The sequence below is a fragment of the Larimichthys crocea genome, chromosome XVI (assembly GCF_000972845.2).
Source record: "Larimichthys crocea isolate SSNF chromosome XVI, L_crocea_2.0, whole genome shotgun sequence".
Taxonomy (NCBI): Eukaryota; Metazoa; Chordata; class Actinopteri; family Sciaenidae; genus Larimichthys; species Larimichthys crocea.
The window spans coordinates 9,767,561-9,784,377 of record NC_040026.1 but is presented as its reverse complement, the minus strand read 5'-3'; the positions used below and the strand labels follow the sequence as shown (position 1 = coordinate 9,784,377).

The following is a 16,817-nucleotide window of genomic DNA, read 5'->3' as shown; positions in this document are numbered from 1 at the left end:
GCCCGCCCCTTTTACGTTAGCCGCACGGAGCTTTTAAAACAACAGGCCCTCTGACGTCATTTCCCCCCCAGTGTAAAACGGAAACTGGCTCGTCCACGAAACTGAGAAAAGCGGCGAGAGGTGATGCCCGGACGAATAAATAAACCAAAACAACCTAACAAATAAACACTAAAGGGACTGTTTTCAGTTGCTTATTTTTTTTATATATATACAGCGCTATCGATTGGAGATCCCGCAACAATGTCCGCCCAGGCTCAAATGAGAGCTTTGCTCGACCAGCTCATGGGGACGGCGAGGGATGGTGAGTTGCCGTAGCGTGCTAGCTGAGCTAGCTGGCTAGCCAAGATGGAGCCGCCGCTGAGGCTGGCTGTGTTGGTGTGTGATGGACAGACCTGCATGAATGGATGTGCCGCAGAGGGCTGTGTTTAAAACAATACATAAATACAGTAACGCTAGAGTCAAGTAGATTTTTTTACGGAATGTCGTTAGGACTTAATGTTTGTATCCATCTGGGCTCGTTGTTAATTTCAAGTTTAAAAAAGAAAAAAGTTTCGTCCTTTTAACTGATTCCGCTAGCTCGCGGCTAACTTGGCTGTTTATTGTGCTGCGTGCATCAAACGACACGGTTGATTACGGTAAAGCTGCTCTGTCACATTCATAGCAGCTGCTCGTGGTCGGTGCATTTTAAACAACATACAGGCCTGCCACGTTAGGCTCAATGCACGGGGCGATTTAACCGATAAATGACTAACTGTGTTGCTAAAAGCTGTTACCCCTGAGCCCTGTTTAGCCCTCACAGCCTGAGTATCACTCCCTGATATTTGAGCTCTCAGCCTTAATGAGTGCTATGGGCCGGAGTGAAGGTATTTTAGTCTAGCTGCTAGCTGTCCTCCTCTCAAAGTCTCTTCCACCAGCTGATTGTCAGGATATTTAATGAAGACACCCTGACTAAAGACATCTGACTAAAATTTAAGCTGCTAAGTACACTTTTAGATCAACCCTAATATGAGTAATTCCTCTATATACTCTTGGGTGGTTTATTTCACAAGAGTGCATCTTATTTTTTATGTATCACATGTTTTTTTTTTTTTAAATTATTCAAATGAAGAATTTAATAAAAAATATAGAATTTTCATCAGTTCATCAACCTGATGAATGTTGAGTAAAGTAGAAAATCCCTTTAAAAATGTACTTTGTGTCTTTAATTGAGTTTAGAACAAATTGTCTACCAGGTATTTCAATAAATAAATAATAATAATAGTCTATTGTGTGTGTCAAATACAAATCTGTTAAACAATAAACGCACACCACACTTGAAAATATAACTACTGTTTTCTGGGTAGTTTTGACGCCATGTGGATACAGACATTAAAAGGTAATCAGCTGTCTAGTCTGATTGTCACGAGCAGGAAGTGACAGCTTATTGCTGCCCTGCCTTTTTTCTAAATCAGAGGTTCATCCTGACAGTTGATTGAATAGAAGTACAGCCCTGTGGATTATCTATCATACCAAGTTGATAATTCGACCCTGTACAGTTAGAGTGAATTTGTGTTGTGAGTTTGTGGGTGTATGTGTGATGAGATTGATATCAAATTCTTCCCATACATATGTTGCATACAAACTGAACAATTGTGGCCCCTTTATTTTATTCATTAAGGTTCAGTGTATCTTTGCCAGCCTACATCAATCTGCAAAGGAGTTGCAGAAAAGCCTCATGTTCATCGAGCCGTGAGTCACACATAATTTTTAAAGCTGTTATGATGAATATCCAAACAATTTGTTTGCCTTCCGGAAGTTATTGTAGCCTTTTTGTAATCACACAAATGGGTATATCTTCAGTGGCAATAGAATTACAATTTGGAGTAGTATTATGCAGCTTTGAGCTAAGACGTCTGGTCGCGCTGAATCCAAACGAGCAGTTTTCCATTAGACGTCTTGTCTTTTTTTTTTCAGAAGGCAATTTTAGCAAGTCATCGAAACAAAAACTTTGCACACATCATTTACAATCTGACTTGTGTATGACTCCCAACTTCTTACTACAGGTATGGGCAAGAAAACTGTTCCCATTTATACTTTTCTACAGCGGGTTTAAAATTCTGCTGCTGAGGTCTTGAAGATGCAGAAGGGTACAGTATGTGGTGCAGATCGCAGTGTGTATAAACTAAATTTTTTTCCTTGGTTTTCTTTTGTATTTTTTGTTTTTGAAATTTGTTTTTCAATGTTTCATATTTGTAAAAAAAAAAAAAAAGGCTTGGCTGGAACATTTGTCTGAAATGTTTACATTTCTTATCAGTCTTGATAGCAACCTCTCCTGCATAGTCAAGTGTATTAAAATGTAATGAACACTGCAACATAAAGGCAGCTTGGTTCACACGAGTTAACTGAATTTACTTGTATTGTGCCTCCATATGCCTGATCTTATAAATGCTCCACATTTACAGAGTGGACATTGAGCCTCAGCACAAGTTAAACTGAGTTGAGGCTCAAACGTCGGCACATTTTTTTATTGAGGCTTGGGTGAGGTAAGCGCCAAGAGAAAGAGGAAGTAACATACACACACACACACGTATTGTTTACTTCTTTAATCTTGACACATAAATCGATGATAAACATTGTCTAGCAGAGGCACAGTTACTCTTTTACTGGTAAATATGTTACATACAAAACTTTGGTCAGAAATTTAGGAATTGGATTTGACTCATTTAGGTGGGCACGACATCCTTGTATGCAGTTATACTGACACATATCTGCCCAATGACTGTAATGCATTTGCAGTAATGTGTATATTAAAGCACTGGATACCTCGCCCCTGCTAACAAATATGTGAGGTCTTTCTCACTGGTTGTTTTCTTGGACTGTTTCAGGGGATGAGACGCGACAGAGGGTCAAGTTCACTGACGAGCGAGTCTGCAAAAGTCATCTTCTAAACTGCTGTCCACATGACATCCTGTCTGGAACGGTAAGTTGCCTTCAATTTACGTGTGACCACCCAAATGATTCCAGTGTCTGTTTGACAGGATGTCAGTCAAATGCAGAAAAGAAGAAACTAAATGATGTCCTATAAGTAAAAATAAAGCATTTATCATTCATTCATAGTCGTGTTTGTGCCGTTTGAGTCATGTCTGCTTGTGTTTCGGTGATAGCGCATGGACCTGGGAGAGTGCACGAAGATCCATGACCTCGCACTTCGGGCAGATTATGAAATTGCCTCCAAGGAGAGAGATCTGTTCTTCGAGCTTGACGTAAGTAATGTCCTACTATGAAGGACACAGGTGTGCAGTCACATGATTAACTGTTGGTGTGGGGTTATGTCTGGCCTTACAAATCACAGATGTATGCTTTCTTTTGCTTTTAGCTTTGAAGTCAAGTTGTAAAAAGGAAGTGACAGTAGTACAATTACCACAATGACGGCACTGTTTCCAATCTTTTCTATTTGCCAATTTGGCTGTTTTTAGCAGTTTCTGCTGCTTTTGTGACGAAGCAGCTTGAGACTGATTCATCCCCCATAATGGTACAATGGTGCTTTTCACCAGTATGCCTGATTGGCAGGCACAAAAAGACCTCAGTTTTGGACCAATTGTTGTAGACACCACGTGCTCTGTAACAGCAGTGTTTGCTCGATTTGATTTGGATCAGCAGATGTAGACAATATAAATTCAGAGCTGACTATAAAGTACAGTGCCTCCTCCGTAACTTGTATTGGGAGCAATTGATGTCTATCACTCTGTCAGATGATTATTAAAAAGTCACCCCACTGAAAGTTCCCAGTGTCTCTACCAAGTGTGTTTCTCTGTTAACATATGTTCCCTCTCATGAAGGCGGTGGATCACCTGGAGTCGTTCATTGCCGACTGTGACCGGAGGACAGAACTAGCAAAGAAGCGCCTTGCCGAGACCCAAGAAGAGATCAGTGCTGAGGTCGCAGCAAAGGTGAGCGGCAAAAGATTTTAACAAACGTTTTGATGTATTACATCCACATTTTGACTAATATGGACAGAGTCTTTAAGTGTTGTGATTGACGCCAGGTGTAAATTATTTGTGGTGTGTTGCAGGCAGAGAAGGTTCATGAGCTGAACGAGGAAATCGGTAAGCTGCTGGCCAAGGCTGAGCAGCTCGGAGCCGAGGGCAACGTTGATGAGGCACAGAAGGTCCTGCAGGAGGTGGAGAAGGTCCGCACCAGGAAGAAGGATGCTGAGGTGAGGGGATATAGTGCCCTTTTCTTAAATTTATAATTCCATATCTTCATCCTTTTATTAACGTTTCTTTTATCGTCTCCTCAGGAAGAGTACAGGAACTCCATGCCAGCCTCCAGTTTCCAGCAGCAGAAGCTTCGTGTGTGCGAGGTGTGCTCTGCTTACCTTGGCCTCCATGACAATGACCGCCGTTTGGCCGACCATTTTGGTGGAAAGCTTCACCTGGGCTTCATTCAGATCAGAGAGAAATTGGATCAACTAAAGGTATGTCCCACCATGTAAACTTCAAGTATATCTAGGCGTGATATGAGGCTGATTATTTCACATAGAAAAGCAAAAAAAAATGGGTCATAATGTGTTAAAGATGGTCTCACCTCTAACTGGATACTGCGTTTTTTGTTTTGATCAGAAAACTGTGGTTGACAAGCAGGAGAAAAGAAACCAGGAGCGCTTAAAGAGACGAGAAGAGAGGGAGAAAGAGGAAAGGATGAGAAAAAGGTGAGTTACATTTACAATCCCAGTGACATTTATGGAGGTTTATTTGTTGAGTGAGTGAGTGTTTAGTGTTAAAACTGACTGTTTTGACTCATCTTATAGGACCAGATCACGGAGCAGAGAGCATAGAAGGTAAGACATTTGCCCGACTTATCTACATTTGAATCACTTCTGATTATCTCCTAACTCTCTGAGATAAATTCTAACTGTTGCGCCGTCTTCTATTTTCACCAGGTCCCGTTCTCGTGACCGTAGAAGGAGACGCTCGCGCTCCACATCACGAGACAGGCGCCGTTCGCGCTCACGTTCCAGGGAGAGGAGGAGGAGGCATCGCAGCCGATCCCGCTCTCGCAGCCGCGGACACCGTCACAGCCACGAGCAGAGCTCCAGACACAAGTAAATACACGATTCACACCCACGCAAGAAAGAAGCTCCACAACACGTTTGTCACAGGATGCATGTTTTGGTTTTCACGGCTGCAGCTTTTTCAGACATGGCGTGCCTCTGCAGACACCTAAAAGCAATGGGGTTTGATTGTAGCCAAGAAATCATGTCTCAACTATTTGATTACATCACAGAAATGGTGACGCACTTCATGTCCTGTTTATATTTTGGCAGAAATTTGGAAGTTATTTGCAGGAGTGTAATCTCTTAGGACTTTAGCACATTGATTAGCAGCATATTACAATCATGTGGTCATAAATCTCTTAACTCCTTCAGGCTGACCTTTTTTTTTTGGAAACTACACTCATGGTTTTTCGACTTCTCTCTTCTGTCAGGTCGTCCAGGGACCAGGAGCGCTCGTCCAGAGACAGGTCACGGGAGCGAGACAGGAGAGACGGCATGAACGGCAGGTCAGACTCCCGCCGGGCAGACGACAGGGACATGGGAGACCTCTGAAGACCAAACTCCATCAATCAAGACACACAACCTCCTCCTCCTGTCTCTCTCTCTCTCTCACTTGTCTGTCCATTTATAATAACCTAATGTTACACACAGTCCTTGCCTTGACCCGTTTGTTCTCCCACTGCCTCCTTTCTTTGCTTTAACAGTTAATGCAGCCGACCCAGAGTGTACCTGAAATATTGTATGGATTCAGTTTTTTAGCATCCAGATATATGAGGGGATTGCACTGGATTGGGGGGGTGGGATTAGTTATTGATCAGTAGTGGAGTGTATTGTAATACCCACATCTGTAATTTTGGTGGATGTTTGTATCCGATACATCTCATGTCTTGTTATAAACAATGCAATGATTTCAACAGAAACTGATGGTCTACTGGACTGCGTAAAAAGTAACTGATACATATATTATTACTATCTGATGGTCTTTTGATACAGAATCTGTCTGTAAATATCTTTTGGGCCTACTGATTGTCACGGTTTAAAATCTTCGTCCTATCATGTTTTTTTTTGTTTTTTTTAATCTCACCGTTAACACTTTTTCTCCTGGTAAACGACACGTTGTCGAGTTGAGTGCAGTTCTTGGATGTCTGTCCACATTTAGTTTGCTAAAGCCCAGTTTAAGTTTTAGGAACCCAATTCAAAACCAAAAGGTTTTATTGTTGCAAGTATTAGTATCGACCTTATTTCTCTGTTCGGTTGTACACTTTTTTTTTCTTCTTTAAACTAATCAAGTTTTTTTTTCCCATGTTGTTGGTAGTGAAGGGAATCTATATGATTGAGAGTTTGGCCAGTATAAGTAAAAGCCTGTTTTGAAGTATCTTGTTTCTATCTTGATTTCTTTTATTTAAAATAAAAAAATGACAATTTCAGAGTTAGTGTTGGCATGTGAAGCAGTAGGTTCAGAAATGATAACATTTGAAAGTCAGTGCTATAACTGTACATACCTTTTATTGGTTCAAGTCAAAGTTTAAAAATAATAATAAACATTTGGCCCAATCTGGACAAATTCCTTTGTGAATAGATTTATAATTGCAAACAGATTTTAATGGATGCATTGCTTTAACCTCATGTGTGAAATCATATCTGTTTATGTTCTGCTGGAAATCTTTCTTTAAAGTCTCAATTAAAAAAAAAATTAAAAATCCCATTTTAATTTTTGTCTGCTGCCATTTTTTTTGCATGTTGATCATGGTTTTAATTATTTAGACAAGTAGTTTACAAAGATAAATACATTTCATTTAAGTTAGTCCTTACCTTCTAGACAGAAATGAGACAGAAAAACTATTCACATGAAAATCAACAACATACATTACAAATAGTGTACTTTAAAGTTAACATAAGTCATTTGAACAGCGCCTGTTTGAATTAAAACCTCAAATTTCTGATTCGCTGCTAAATACTTTGGTTTTAAGATGAAGTAATTGTGTCATGTGGTTCTGACACACAACGTCGGAGGGTCAAAGTCACTGTCACATGTTTGTTCTCTGGTGTATATAATCAATAATTCAAGGAATTCACTCTTAAGCGACGACACCGCCAGGAGAACATAATCCTTCAGCTCAAACTCTTCATGATGTGGACGCCCGCTGCTCACAATGTACTGCTCTCCAGTTTCAGGTCAACCTTCATTTTCTGTTTCTCCATGACTGCCTCCAACTCTGTGGCTCTTCGGGCATCCTGTAGAGAGCAGAGGTAAATTAGGATTTAGTATTAACGGGAATCTACATAGTTTGGATTTTCGTGTTTCATCTGGCAGTTTAATAAGATGATTATGTGGCGTACAGGACTAACTAGAGACCTCTTCCTTTATGACACAGCTAATTAATTTAACATGCAAGCAGATTAAGCAAGTAGTTCACAATGCAATCATGCTCACAGCATAAATGAATAATTTAAGAAGTACAATAAATGCTACAGACCATTGTTGACTGCTGTTTTCCAGTCACCGGTTTGCATTTACAGAAAAAAATGTAATGAAATGAATGAAGAATCACTTCTCAGCCAGTTCATTTTCTAACAAACACATCTAAAAACCAAGAAACCTGGATGCATTTTGCAAAATAAGTTTGACATTTGTAACTGTGTAACGGCTGTTGTTTATATAAAATAAAATAAAAATCTTATATTCAAGTTTTGCAAACTTAATACACAGATTTACACTCGTGATTTTGTCTGTGCTTGCTTTAAAAAGTTGTTCTACAGGTTTCCTTTCCTCTCTCTGCACACTCTCAGTTATTGATCTCCTTAATCACCGGTTGTTGGCATTGATAAACTTAGATTTTTGAACACAGGGAAATAATAAGTAGCCGTCATCTTCCTTTAACTCACCTCTAACAGTGCCTTCTGCACAGTGAGCTGGCTGTACACTCTGGCGCCCTCGTCTGGAATCACAGCTCGTAGCTCCTCCTTGTTGAGGGAGAAGAGCTGGGCGCCCGTCAGCACTCCCAGACATGTCACCGTCCTGAGGGACAAAAGGCACAAACTCTCCTTTACTGCTTCACTGAATGCTTTCCCCTCCCTTTGTATCATGATAATATCTTACTGTAACCAGAATACCTTGATACAGGAAGTCATCATTTCCTTTTAAGCTATCAGTGTCAAAGGAGGGAAGTCCCTTAATGCTGACCTTCTGACAAATAAATAGTAGCACTCCCACGTAAACAGGTCTGTCGTCAGTAGTTGTGATTACTCACGGTTCACTGAAGCCCTTCCCTTGGAGCCACTCGGTTACCTCCTCTGGGGGAGAGTGGTAATCGAGAGGAACGGAGGTCTCTGAGGCACGAGGGATGACCAGAGGTTTGTTCAGACTGGCCTTTCCATTGGTCAGCCTCTGGAGGAGTTCGTCGTTCACCAACATGACTGTGGATGTGAAGAATGTGGATATTTGATCCTTTTGTGGCCAAAGATAATGCAGCTACATGACTCAGAAGAAAAGAGCTGAACACAATGATTTTATTCCCATGACAGCCATAATGAACTTTTTTGTCTAGTCTGACTCAATCTCTGTCTTGTTAAACCGTTCCCTTTTAACAATATTCCTTTAAAGACAAACTTTGTGTACAATTATGTGTACTTTTAGTACTCAAGCAGTACTCAGCTCGGTCTTCACTTCTATCCATCCATTATTTTCCTGTCAAAAACAGTTATGGACATTGTACCTCACTATATTAAAACCTCAAACCTCCTACACCAACACACATGGTTTGGTACCTTTATTATCTGTGTCCTCTGCAGCTGGTATATGTTGGCTGTATGCCGGTAAGGTAAGTGGGCGTTGCAAGTGAGAGGGTGCCTGGGGTGGAGCAGGAGGGCTGGGTGGGACTACGGAGAAAGTCTTGGCGAGTGGTGGTGGTGCTGGAGCCTGCAGGGAGAAAATAACAGTGGAATTCACTCTGAGGTATGTACAGGTGAGAGCAGACGTGTCTGCTTGCTCAGATGTGTACATGTGATGTGTGTGTGTGTTTTTGTGCCTTACACTGGGGGGTTTGGTGGAGACGGGGCTGTCTATGTGAGCCATGGGTTCCAGGATGTTGAAGGGAACAAATCCGATCTGGTTGAAGCGATTTCGGCACTTCCACCAGCGCTTGGATGATTCAACCACCTGTCAGACGGAGGAGACATCATTGTTCATATCAAGTCAAACCCACTGTTTCACTCCAAGCTTTAAAAGGGTTCCTGAATGCACCATGAGCATATTTTGCTGTGTGATTTTACATGAATTGGCTCCATTACCTCGAGTGTCTCCCCCTGCTGCACTGAAAGCTCACTGCTGTTCCTCGCTATGAAGTCATAGGTGCAACTGTACAGTCTCTCAGGCTCCGGTGAGAGTGTGCTGCCATCTCTGAAAGGAAAATGACACAGACACTCTCAATCATACAGCCTGAGCTATTTGTGGAAGCTTGACTGATCTACTTGTTAAAGGATGGCGTCTCATCGTTACATTTCATCGTTGACACGCGGGTCTGGGACTGCGACTGGCTGAGGGGGTTGGTGCTGCTGTGGGTGGAAATGAGATGGACATTCATGACTCTACAGCACACAGACACACAGTTATGAACAAGCAGATAGGGCTGGTTAAAGGTCACCATACGGAACACAAGAGAAGCTCTGACAGTTTCCTCTTTTATGAGTGATCTTTCATAAGATTAACTGGCCAGAATATTCTCCTTGTTTGATGCTTGAATTGTGCATGCATTGATCAGCAAAACATTTATTTCATGCAGCAACTGGAGAACGGAACACAATTAACTTAACTTCACCAATAGGAACGTTAAAAAAAAAAACAAACAGCTGAAAAGGCACTGCTTAAAATAGTTCATGGGCAGCAAACATGTTTAGAAAAATAATACAAATATGGCTCAAGTCCAAAATGTCTGTTGCTAAATGTTAAATTCTATAAATAGCCACCTAGTGAGAGGAACATTTCTTGCAAATACAAGGCCATTTTAGTGCAAACACATCCCTCACTGGGGAGTTTTAAGCACTTCTTCTTGATATTTATGTCCCTCACTGGGGAGTTTTAAGCACTTCTTCTTGATATTTATGTATTATATTGTGTGCCTTTTCAACCTGTGTTGTACTTTTACACACATATTTTGACTGCTCCTCTTTTCTGACACACAATGGAGCAGGCGTCTAACCCATATCGCACACTCAGGTATTCCATACCTCTTGTTTTACTCGGAGGTCCTCATGTTTGTGCTGTGACTCAACCGGATCCTCCCAAACCTGCCCGTCTGCCCTCAAGGCCTCCGGCTTCCAACCATCCAGGAACACAGGGGTGTACGGCGCTACAGGCCCTCTGAGCTGAGAGCTGAGACAGAGTGAGAGAGTACAACGAGTCACGTACATTAGTCTTTGCTGAACTTGGATTTTTTTACATCACAGTGACCAAAACTATGATGATTGTAAAACATCCATCCAGAAGATAATAAAAAAGCTCACATTTTGGTTTTTGAAGCTGCCAGCAGCCATCATTTTGTGGCAATGATAAATACATTCAAATTGGATCATTTTCATGCCTGAGAAATCTCTCTAAAATATGTGTTGAATGTGGCCACCAGAAATATATCGGTGGCTGGGTGGAAAGACTTGTTATACTATAATTGGCCCATTAAATTAAAACTGCAGATAACTGAACGGATCTTTAAAGAAGATAATAAATAAAATTTCACTGTCAGTTTTATGCTTTGATTTTTCAAGAGCTGTGAAGAATCTCCTCATGAGAAATGTAAAATTTGATAACATACAGCTTGATTTACTTGAGAAAAAAATTAATCTAATTAGAAAAAGCATGTTAATTACAGCATGAAATGATTTTTCCCAAGACACAAGTATTGTAAATTATATCAATTGAAGGCAAATTAAAGTAAAATTGGACCATTATTCTTGACAAAATGTATTTCAAATACCAGTTATACTCTCTGACCCAGTGGGTGTTGGTACTGACCGTGGGAGTGTCCAGTTTGGACCCAAAGACGTCCACAGCTGCTTCTCTTCCTCATTCAGGTTATCTTGTAGCAGGGTGACGGCAGAGTTTGTCAGGGCGGGGCTGGACACCGACGCTCCCAGAGCTGGTCCCCCTGTTGTTTTCACCATCTGTACACACACAGATAAGATTAAAAGAACACTGTCCGTTCTCAAAGTCTGAAGCGCAGGTCTAATACTCAAAGTATTACAATCACTGGTGTGTTAGGAAAAAGTGAAGTTGGTTGGTTCTCGCATAGTTAAAGCTCTGACAAACATACACAAAAAAAAAACCTAATGGATGCAACTAAACACACGACAGAGTTGTGTGTTTCCATTCAGGTGTGCCAGTATACACAAATCAAACACACCCATTACACCCTTTCATTCTCTCGATGACGGCCTGAATAGGAGAGTTCAGGCATCAAACAAAACACACCTGATTTCCAATCCTGATGCTTCACATTTTATTTGAAATAAATCAAATGCTTTTTATATGTTGCCGTAGACCAGCATGCAATGACGCAAGTGAGGCTGCATTGTTGTTGTGGCTTCAATAAAAGGCCTGTGGATCTGAAAGCTCCATGAATGATGAAAGTAAAGCAGATAAATGTTATTAGATCTAACATTTTTTACATTTTTTCTTGTTTTTAAAGGAAGTCAGCGCTGTAATTCAAAGCAGTGGTCAGGGGACAGCAACGTGGCATTTCTAATAACAGGAGAGTCCAGCTTAAATCTAAACCAAATGTTCACCAGCAACTCATGCCTGCATTCAGGTTTCTGTTAGGCTAACACGCGAGAGGGACCTTCCTTGTGTAAATACTGAGTGGAACTGAAAGTTTCTGGCAACATTACTCAACTTCGCTGACGACGTTCCATTATTTTGACATGACACATGCTCAGCTGAGCTCAGGGCAAACACGCCGCCTATAATCCTGGTTTTGAACCATTACATTCAGGTAAATAATTAAAATAACACCAATTTTAAACTAACTACTATGGCGGTTTATCTTCTGTTCATCTGCTCCAGTATTAAATGATGAGACATCGTGAGATTTATTTTAAGACGTTTGTGATGTCCGATCCGGCTTTTTATCTGTGCTGCTATAAAAGATGAGGGTGAGGTTTACGACATTACCACCACCACAGGTGGAGAAGCTATGACTCACTCACCATATCCAAAGGTTTGAATACATGATGAACAAGCTCTTGTGATGAAGGATTGGTGATGGTTGATTTCAGACGGGCCTGTAAATAAACAAATAAACAAATAAACAAATATGGAGATTAACTGCGTTTCACAGGGAGATCACATGAACAAATGAAGTGTGATCTGACTGAATACACACCAGCAGGCTGAAGCAATATTTGAATTTCTGGAAGATGTCGATGAACTCCTCCTCTGGTGGAGGGCGGGCTTTTGCGGTGAGTAAATCTTCTGTTGTTCAGACAAGGTGACAAGAAAAGCACAAGAAAATAGGTCATCCACTGTGTTATCAGGAGGCATAACTTGAAGAGATGTTCATGTGCATGTCATCTGCAAAAATATCCGAGATTACCTTCAGCACTTTGCTTTTTACTTTTCTTCTTCTTCTTCTTCCTCTGGTTCAGCACTGTTGCGGCCTCTGCGGTCTGCTGCAGTTTGGCCATGAAGCTCTCAATGTCGTCAAAACAGTGATTGAGGATCCCCTGAGGGAGAGAGAACCAGTTTTGTTATGCCGCTCGGATATGAGGTGACTGAACATAGTCAAAAAACAAAACAAAAAAAAAAGATGATAAGGAGGCGTACCACTTCTCTCTCTGCTCGCAGGAAAGAGATGTCAGGCCCGTTCACCCCGTTTACTGTTGCAGAAGAGAGGAGAGGATTTAGTTCATCCATTTTCATTCATGGCCCTGGTCTTAACTGCATTTCCTGCCCCCCTTTACCCTTAAAACCTACCCCCCCTCCCCTTACACACAAAGCAATCTCTGTGCTCCTGAATACCTCTCACGTCTCTCTTTCCCTTCTTCTTACCTTCTTGTCAAATACTTTTCCAGCATTTCATGTGAGAAAAAGTGTTTTCTTACCTCTGAGTCCTGGGTAAGGTGGAGGGTTGGCTGGTGGGGGGTTTGGAGCATGTGGGATGGGGGGGCTCGGGATATCATAAGGGTCGATCATCTCTCCTCCACTGTGAGAAGGAAGCCTGAAGAAGGAGAAGAGACATTCAGCCATGCTACTCTCTCACAACCTGCTACAGGTAATGTAGATCGATGATGGCAGCATCACAGGAAACACCCTTCAGTCAAACACACATTCATAATCAACACTTTTGATTGTACACACACTCATCATTTTAATTCTGGAGGCAGTCTTACAACAGGAGGACATCCATGTTCCAGCCAGACAACGCGGTCCTCTATCAATAGACTTAATGTGATGCTCCTGAAATTTAATCCTGCAGCCCTTATTCCACTAAAGTACAGTAAACAGTCTGACTGTGCTTTCTCATGGCTACAGCCTATGCCGCACTCAACACTGTGCTTCAATAGAAGTTCTTCGTTTAAACAAATCAGCAGGACGGTTTTAAATGGAAAACACAAGGACGTGGATCACTGCAGGTGAAAACCTTTCCAACTTTGCTTAATCTCATATGCACACAAGCTAAATGCAAATGCCTCAGAGTGATGACTCAAACCTTTGCTCTATTGAATCAAAACCTGTCTGTCCGTCTGTCTTTTCTGTCTTACCACATGTGTCTGTCCTTCACACGTCCTTTAAAGGGAAGTTTCTTTCAAACAAAGTAAATCCGTTCAGGCCCAGAGCCTGCACACCGCCGTCGTCCCTCCTCTGCTCTCTCTCTCTCTCTGCCTTCTGTCACAATGGCCTTGTTATCTCTGTCACACCTTCTTAAGTTATGTGGAAACCGGTAAAACAAGTCTTTCTCTCTCTCTCTCTCTCTCAGCTGTTTACACTGTCCTCTCTGTCTCTTTCCCTCCCTCTCTCTCCCTCTCCCTCTCCCTCTCTATCTCACACACAGGTGGATGGTGGCTGCTCTGATTCAGTGGAAAATGAGACATAATAGCAGCCAAAAAAGGAGAAAGGCAAACAGTTTAATAGGATATGGGCCTGTGTCTTTCTTTTTGTTTGGCTGCGTCTCTGTTACCATTTGTCTGTCCATCAACCTTCTCCCATACAATAAGAAGGAAACACACACACACACATTAAGACATAGAAATTGAGCACTTCAAAACTTAAATTTCATGGAACAAACATCAAATTATCAGTCTTCACAAGAGACAAGAGACTCATTGACATAGATTTGTCTTGGAGCTTGTAACCATGACATTTACTGTACCTTAGGGCTTCAGGGCGCTTTTTACTTCTGCTGTTGGAGGAACCCGAAACCGCGTATGCGATGTCGTCACAGATTTGCTCTGCCTGTGAGAATGAGAATCTGAAAGTGGCATCACTTGTAAAACCTGAACCCTGGCTGACGATTCAGAACTGACACACTCTGAGTCAGACTCAGAGAAGCTCGCTCCAGTGTCATTACTCACCTTCACAGTCTCGCAGTTAAAGAAGTGTATATCCGGCTTCTTCTGATCTGCACTTTGGCAGACCAGCAGGAGGAGGGATGGGAAGTGTTTGTCTGTGTTGATGGCGTCACAGCGGTAGATGGATTTGAAAGAGTAGATCTCCAATTCATCCTGCATGAGTGGATGAAACAAGAAGGTCATACACAAATATGCATTCACACCTTACAGGCCCTGTTGACCTCCATGCATCTGTTCTCACCTGGCTCTGTATGTCTCTGAGATGAATGGCCTCTGTGCTGACATCCAGGTACATCTGTTGACTCCACAGTTTCTTGTTGTGAGCCAGGATTGACAGACGTGACTGGGCTTCCTCCACACTCTGCACATCCCCGTCCTGGAGTGAGAATGTCAGCAGGTGCTGCAAACAGAGAGATGTAAAAAATGATGAGGAAGTGTGGCAGAATGCGTTTTAAAATGAAAAAGGTGTGACGTGTAGCAGAAAAGACTTACGTTAACAAGATATCGGGAGATGTTTGTCATCCTTGGTCCACTGTGTCAGCTGCCCTGGAGTGAGAACATGTATAAGTTAGAGCAGCACTTTTTGATTGATCATACAACATCTTAAGGTGGAATGATACAGGATTCAAAGGACAAACACAAAAACTTCTTCAGGTGCTGCTGGTGTTTTAAAAGCCGGCCACAAGTTGGCTTGTAGCTGGCTTTTAAACTAACAAGTTCTAAACTAACATGTCTAACTTATGACCTGCAAAAACAACACCCTCATTTAAATTTTCCCATCCTCTGTTTGAGTTTACGTCAGCCTGTGCCTCTCTGCTTCAGTAACTTGGAATTACGTTATCTATGTGTGTGTGTGTGTGCGTGTGTGTGTGCGTGCGAGCCGCCCAACCAGTCTGACGACCATACAGTGTCTATCTCACCAGTCAATTTCTCGGCTCCTCAGTGACCATTACTACTGGGATCACTGGCATCAAGGAAATGGACATCCAGTATCACTTATTTTATTTTACAAATTTATTTCCATCTTAATTTCATACAGTCAAACTGATATCAAACACATATATGATATAGTATTTCAAAATAAAAGCAGTGATTTGTCCACACTATTCTTAAGTGCAAAACCTAAAATATATTTTAAGATCTTGACTGAATTCCTGGATCCTCATACAGAGAGTTAACGTGTTTGTACAAGTAAAACTGATTAGAAATCAATCTTAGCACCCTGTTAATGCCCAAAGTATCACCCATCCAAAGTATGGTGTTATAATGCACTGTATACACATCCCATAGTTCATATCAATACTACAACATATTTTAAGAGGAAAAAGGTCATAAGTTAGGTCAAAATACTAAAAATATGGTGCAGTAGAGACATGACATGATTGAGTTAAGTGTACAGGATGTTTCTGATTGCAGTAAACTAACATAATTGGTTTGAAAGTCCATTAAACTGACAAGAAATATTAAATTACCTGTAGCTATGTGTTTTTGTAAGTAGCTTAACAAGTGACTACACATCCCGAGTAACAGAAAGAAATCAAACATGTGACAAAACTTCACTTCACAGTGACGTTTCTGGTTCATGTTTACTGTACAAGTCCACGTTCATTCAAGAATTAAGTCATCTTAAATGTTACAACTTCTGACTACCACAGCCTGATGATTGGAAATGGATGTTTGATCAACTTACCAAGGTTAATCGGCTTCCAACACTTTATTCCTGATGTTTACAGCTGTGTATGTGTGTGTACACGGGCAGTGAAACCTGTCCTGTGTCTCAGCGTACCTCAGGTATCTCACTCCACCTTCTATACTTTCGGTGGTATTGAAAGCTTTTACAGAGCAGAGGTGTGTCACCTTGTTGCAGCCCCACCCAGTCTATCACCTCACCTTAGAGATAAAAATATTTACTCAGTTTCTCACCTGTTGGATAACATTTGGAAAAGTTATGCAGGAGTGTAGCTAGAGTTTGCAATACTGAGGTAATGTCTATGCATTTACTATTTGAATTTGGGGACTGTAAATAAAGATCCACTATTGCTTCAAACCTTGGGACACTTGCTGATTGTTGCAACTTCATATCACCATGGAAGTAAAACATCTTTAAACAATACACACAGACACACACACACACACACACACAGACACACACACACACACACACACACACACACTTTGGTTGGGGGGCGGGGTAGGGGCATCCATAAATACAAGTAGTTGGAAC

At 41.4% G+C, this 16,817-nt stretch overlaps 2 protein-coding genes across 5 annotated transcripts; one reads left to right on the top strand and one right to left on the bottom strand.

Moving 5' to 3' along the window:
• The first annotated feature begins 61 nt into the window (after positions 1 to 61).
• On the top strand, positions 62 to 6,716 carry luc7l (LUC7-like (S. cerevisiae)). Of its 3 annotated transcripts, XM_027289119.1 has the most exons (12): positions 98 to 120; positions 215 to 301; positions 1,658 to 1,728; positions 2,865 to 2,959; positions 3,144 to 3,242; positions 3,819 to 3,929; positions 4,052 to 4,195; positions 4,280 to 4,456; positions 4,602 to 4,690; positions 4,790 to 4,819; positions 4,922 to 5,083; positions 5,467 to 6,716. In XM_027289119.1, the coding sequence occupies exons 5-12, from the start codon at positions 3,147 to 3,149 to the stop codon at positions 5,585 to 5,587; spliced, it is 930 nt and encodes a 309-aa protein (XP_027144920.1). In that variant the 5' UTR covers positions 98 to 120; positions 215 to 301; positions 1,658 to 1,728; positions 2,865 to 2,959; positions 3,144 to 3,146; the 3' UTR covers positions 5,588 to 6,716. The 3 variants fall into 3 exon arrangements, with proteins under 3 accessions (XP_019117460.1, XP_027144920.1, XP_027144919.1); XM_019261915.2 differs by lacking the exon at positions 1,658 to 1,728 and having other exon boundaries at positions 62 to 120; XM_027289118.1 differs by lacking the exons at positions 98 to 120; positions 215 to 301 and adding an exon at positions 2,043 to 2,126 and having other exon boundaries at positions 1,243 to 1,728.
• Positions 6,114 to 16,399, bottom strand: LOC109139195 (epidermal growth factor receptor kinase substrate 8-like protein 1). Of its 2 annotated transcripts, none has more exons than XM_019261874.2 (19): positions 16,284 to 16,399; positions 15,086 to 15,139; positions 14,835 to 14,993; positions 14,597 to 14,746; positions 14,395 to 14,477; positions 13,127 to 13,242; positions 12,849 to 12,901; positions 12,619 to 12,748; positions 12,409 to 12,497; positions 12,233 to 12,307; positions 11,043 to 11,191; positions 10,262 to 10,406; positions 9,534 to 9,589; positions 9,326 to 9,434; positions 9,069 to 9,194; positions 8,804 to 8,954; positions 8,287 to 8,452; positions 7,922 to 8,054; positions 6,114 to 7,270 (listed from the first exon to the last, which is right to left on the bottom strand). In XM_019261874.2, the coding sequence occupies exons 2-19, from the start codon at positions 15,113 to 15,115 to the stop codon at positions 7,184 to 7,186; spliced, it is 2,007 nt and encodes a 668-aa protein (XP_019117419.2). In that variant the 5' UTR covers positions 15,116 to 15,139; positions 16,284 to 16,399; the 3' UTR covers positions 6,114 to 7,183. The 2 variants fall into 2 exon arrangements, with proteins under 2 accessions (XP_019117419.2, XP_019117427.2); XM_019261882.2 differs by having other exon boundaries at positions 15,086 to 15,134.
• Positions 16,400 to 16,817: the final 418 nt, after the last annotated feature.

Coding starts and splice junctions, on each gene's coding strand:
- luc7l (XM_019261915.2), top strand. CDS start 241: ATGTCCGCCCAGGCTCAAATGAGAGCTTTGCTCGACCAGCTCATGGGG. Junction 3,243..3,818: donor ATCTGTTCTTCGAGCTTGAC/GTAAGTAATGTC, acceptor CCTCTCATGAAG/GCGGTGGATCACCTGGAGTC. Junction 3,930..4,051: donor GTGCTGAGGTCGCAGCAAAG/GTGAGCGGCAAA, acceptor GGTGTGTTGCAG/GCAGAGAAGGTTCATGAGCT.
- LOC109139195 (XM_019261874.2), bottom strand. CDS start 15,115: ATGACAAACATCTCCCGATATCTTGTTAAC. Junction 9,195..9,325: donor AGCAGGGGGAGACACTCGAG/GTAATGGAGCCA, acceptor TCCGTCTGACAG/GTGGTTGAATCATCCAAGCG. Junction 7,271..7,921: donor TGCAGAAGGCACTGTTAGAG/GTGAGTTAAAGG, acceptor TGCTCTCTACAG/GATGCCCGAAGAGCCACAGA.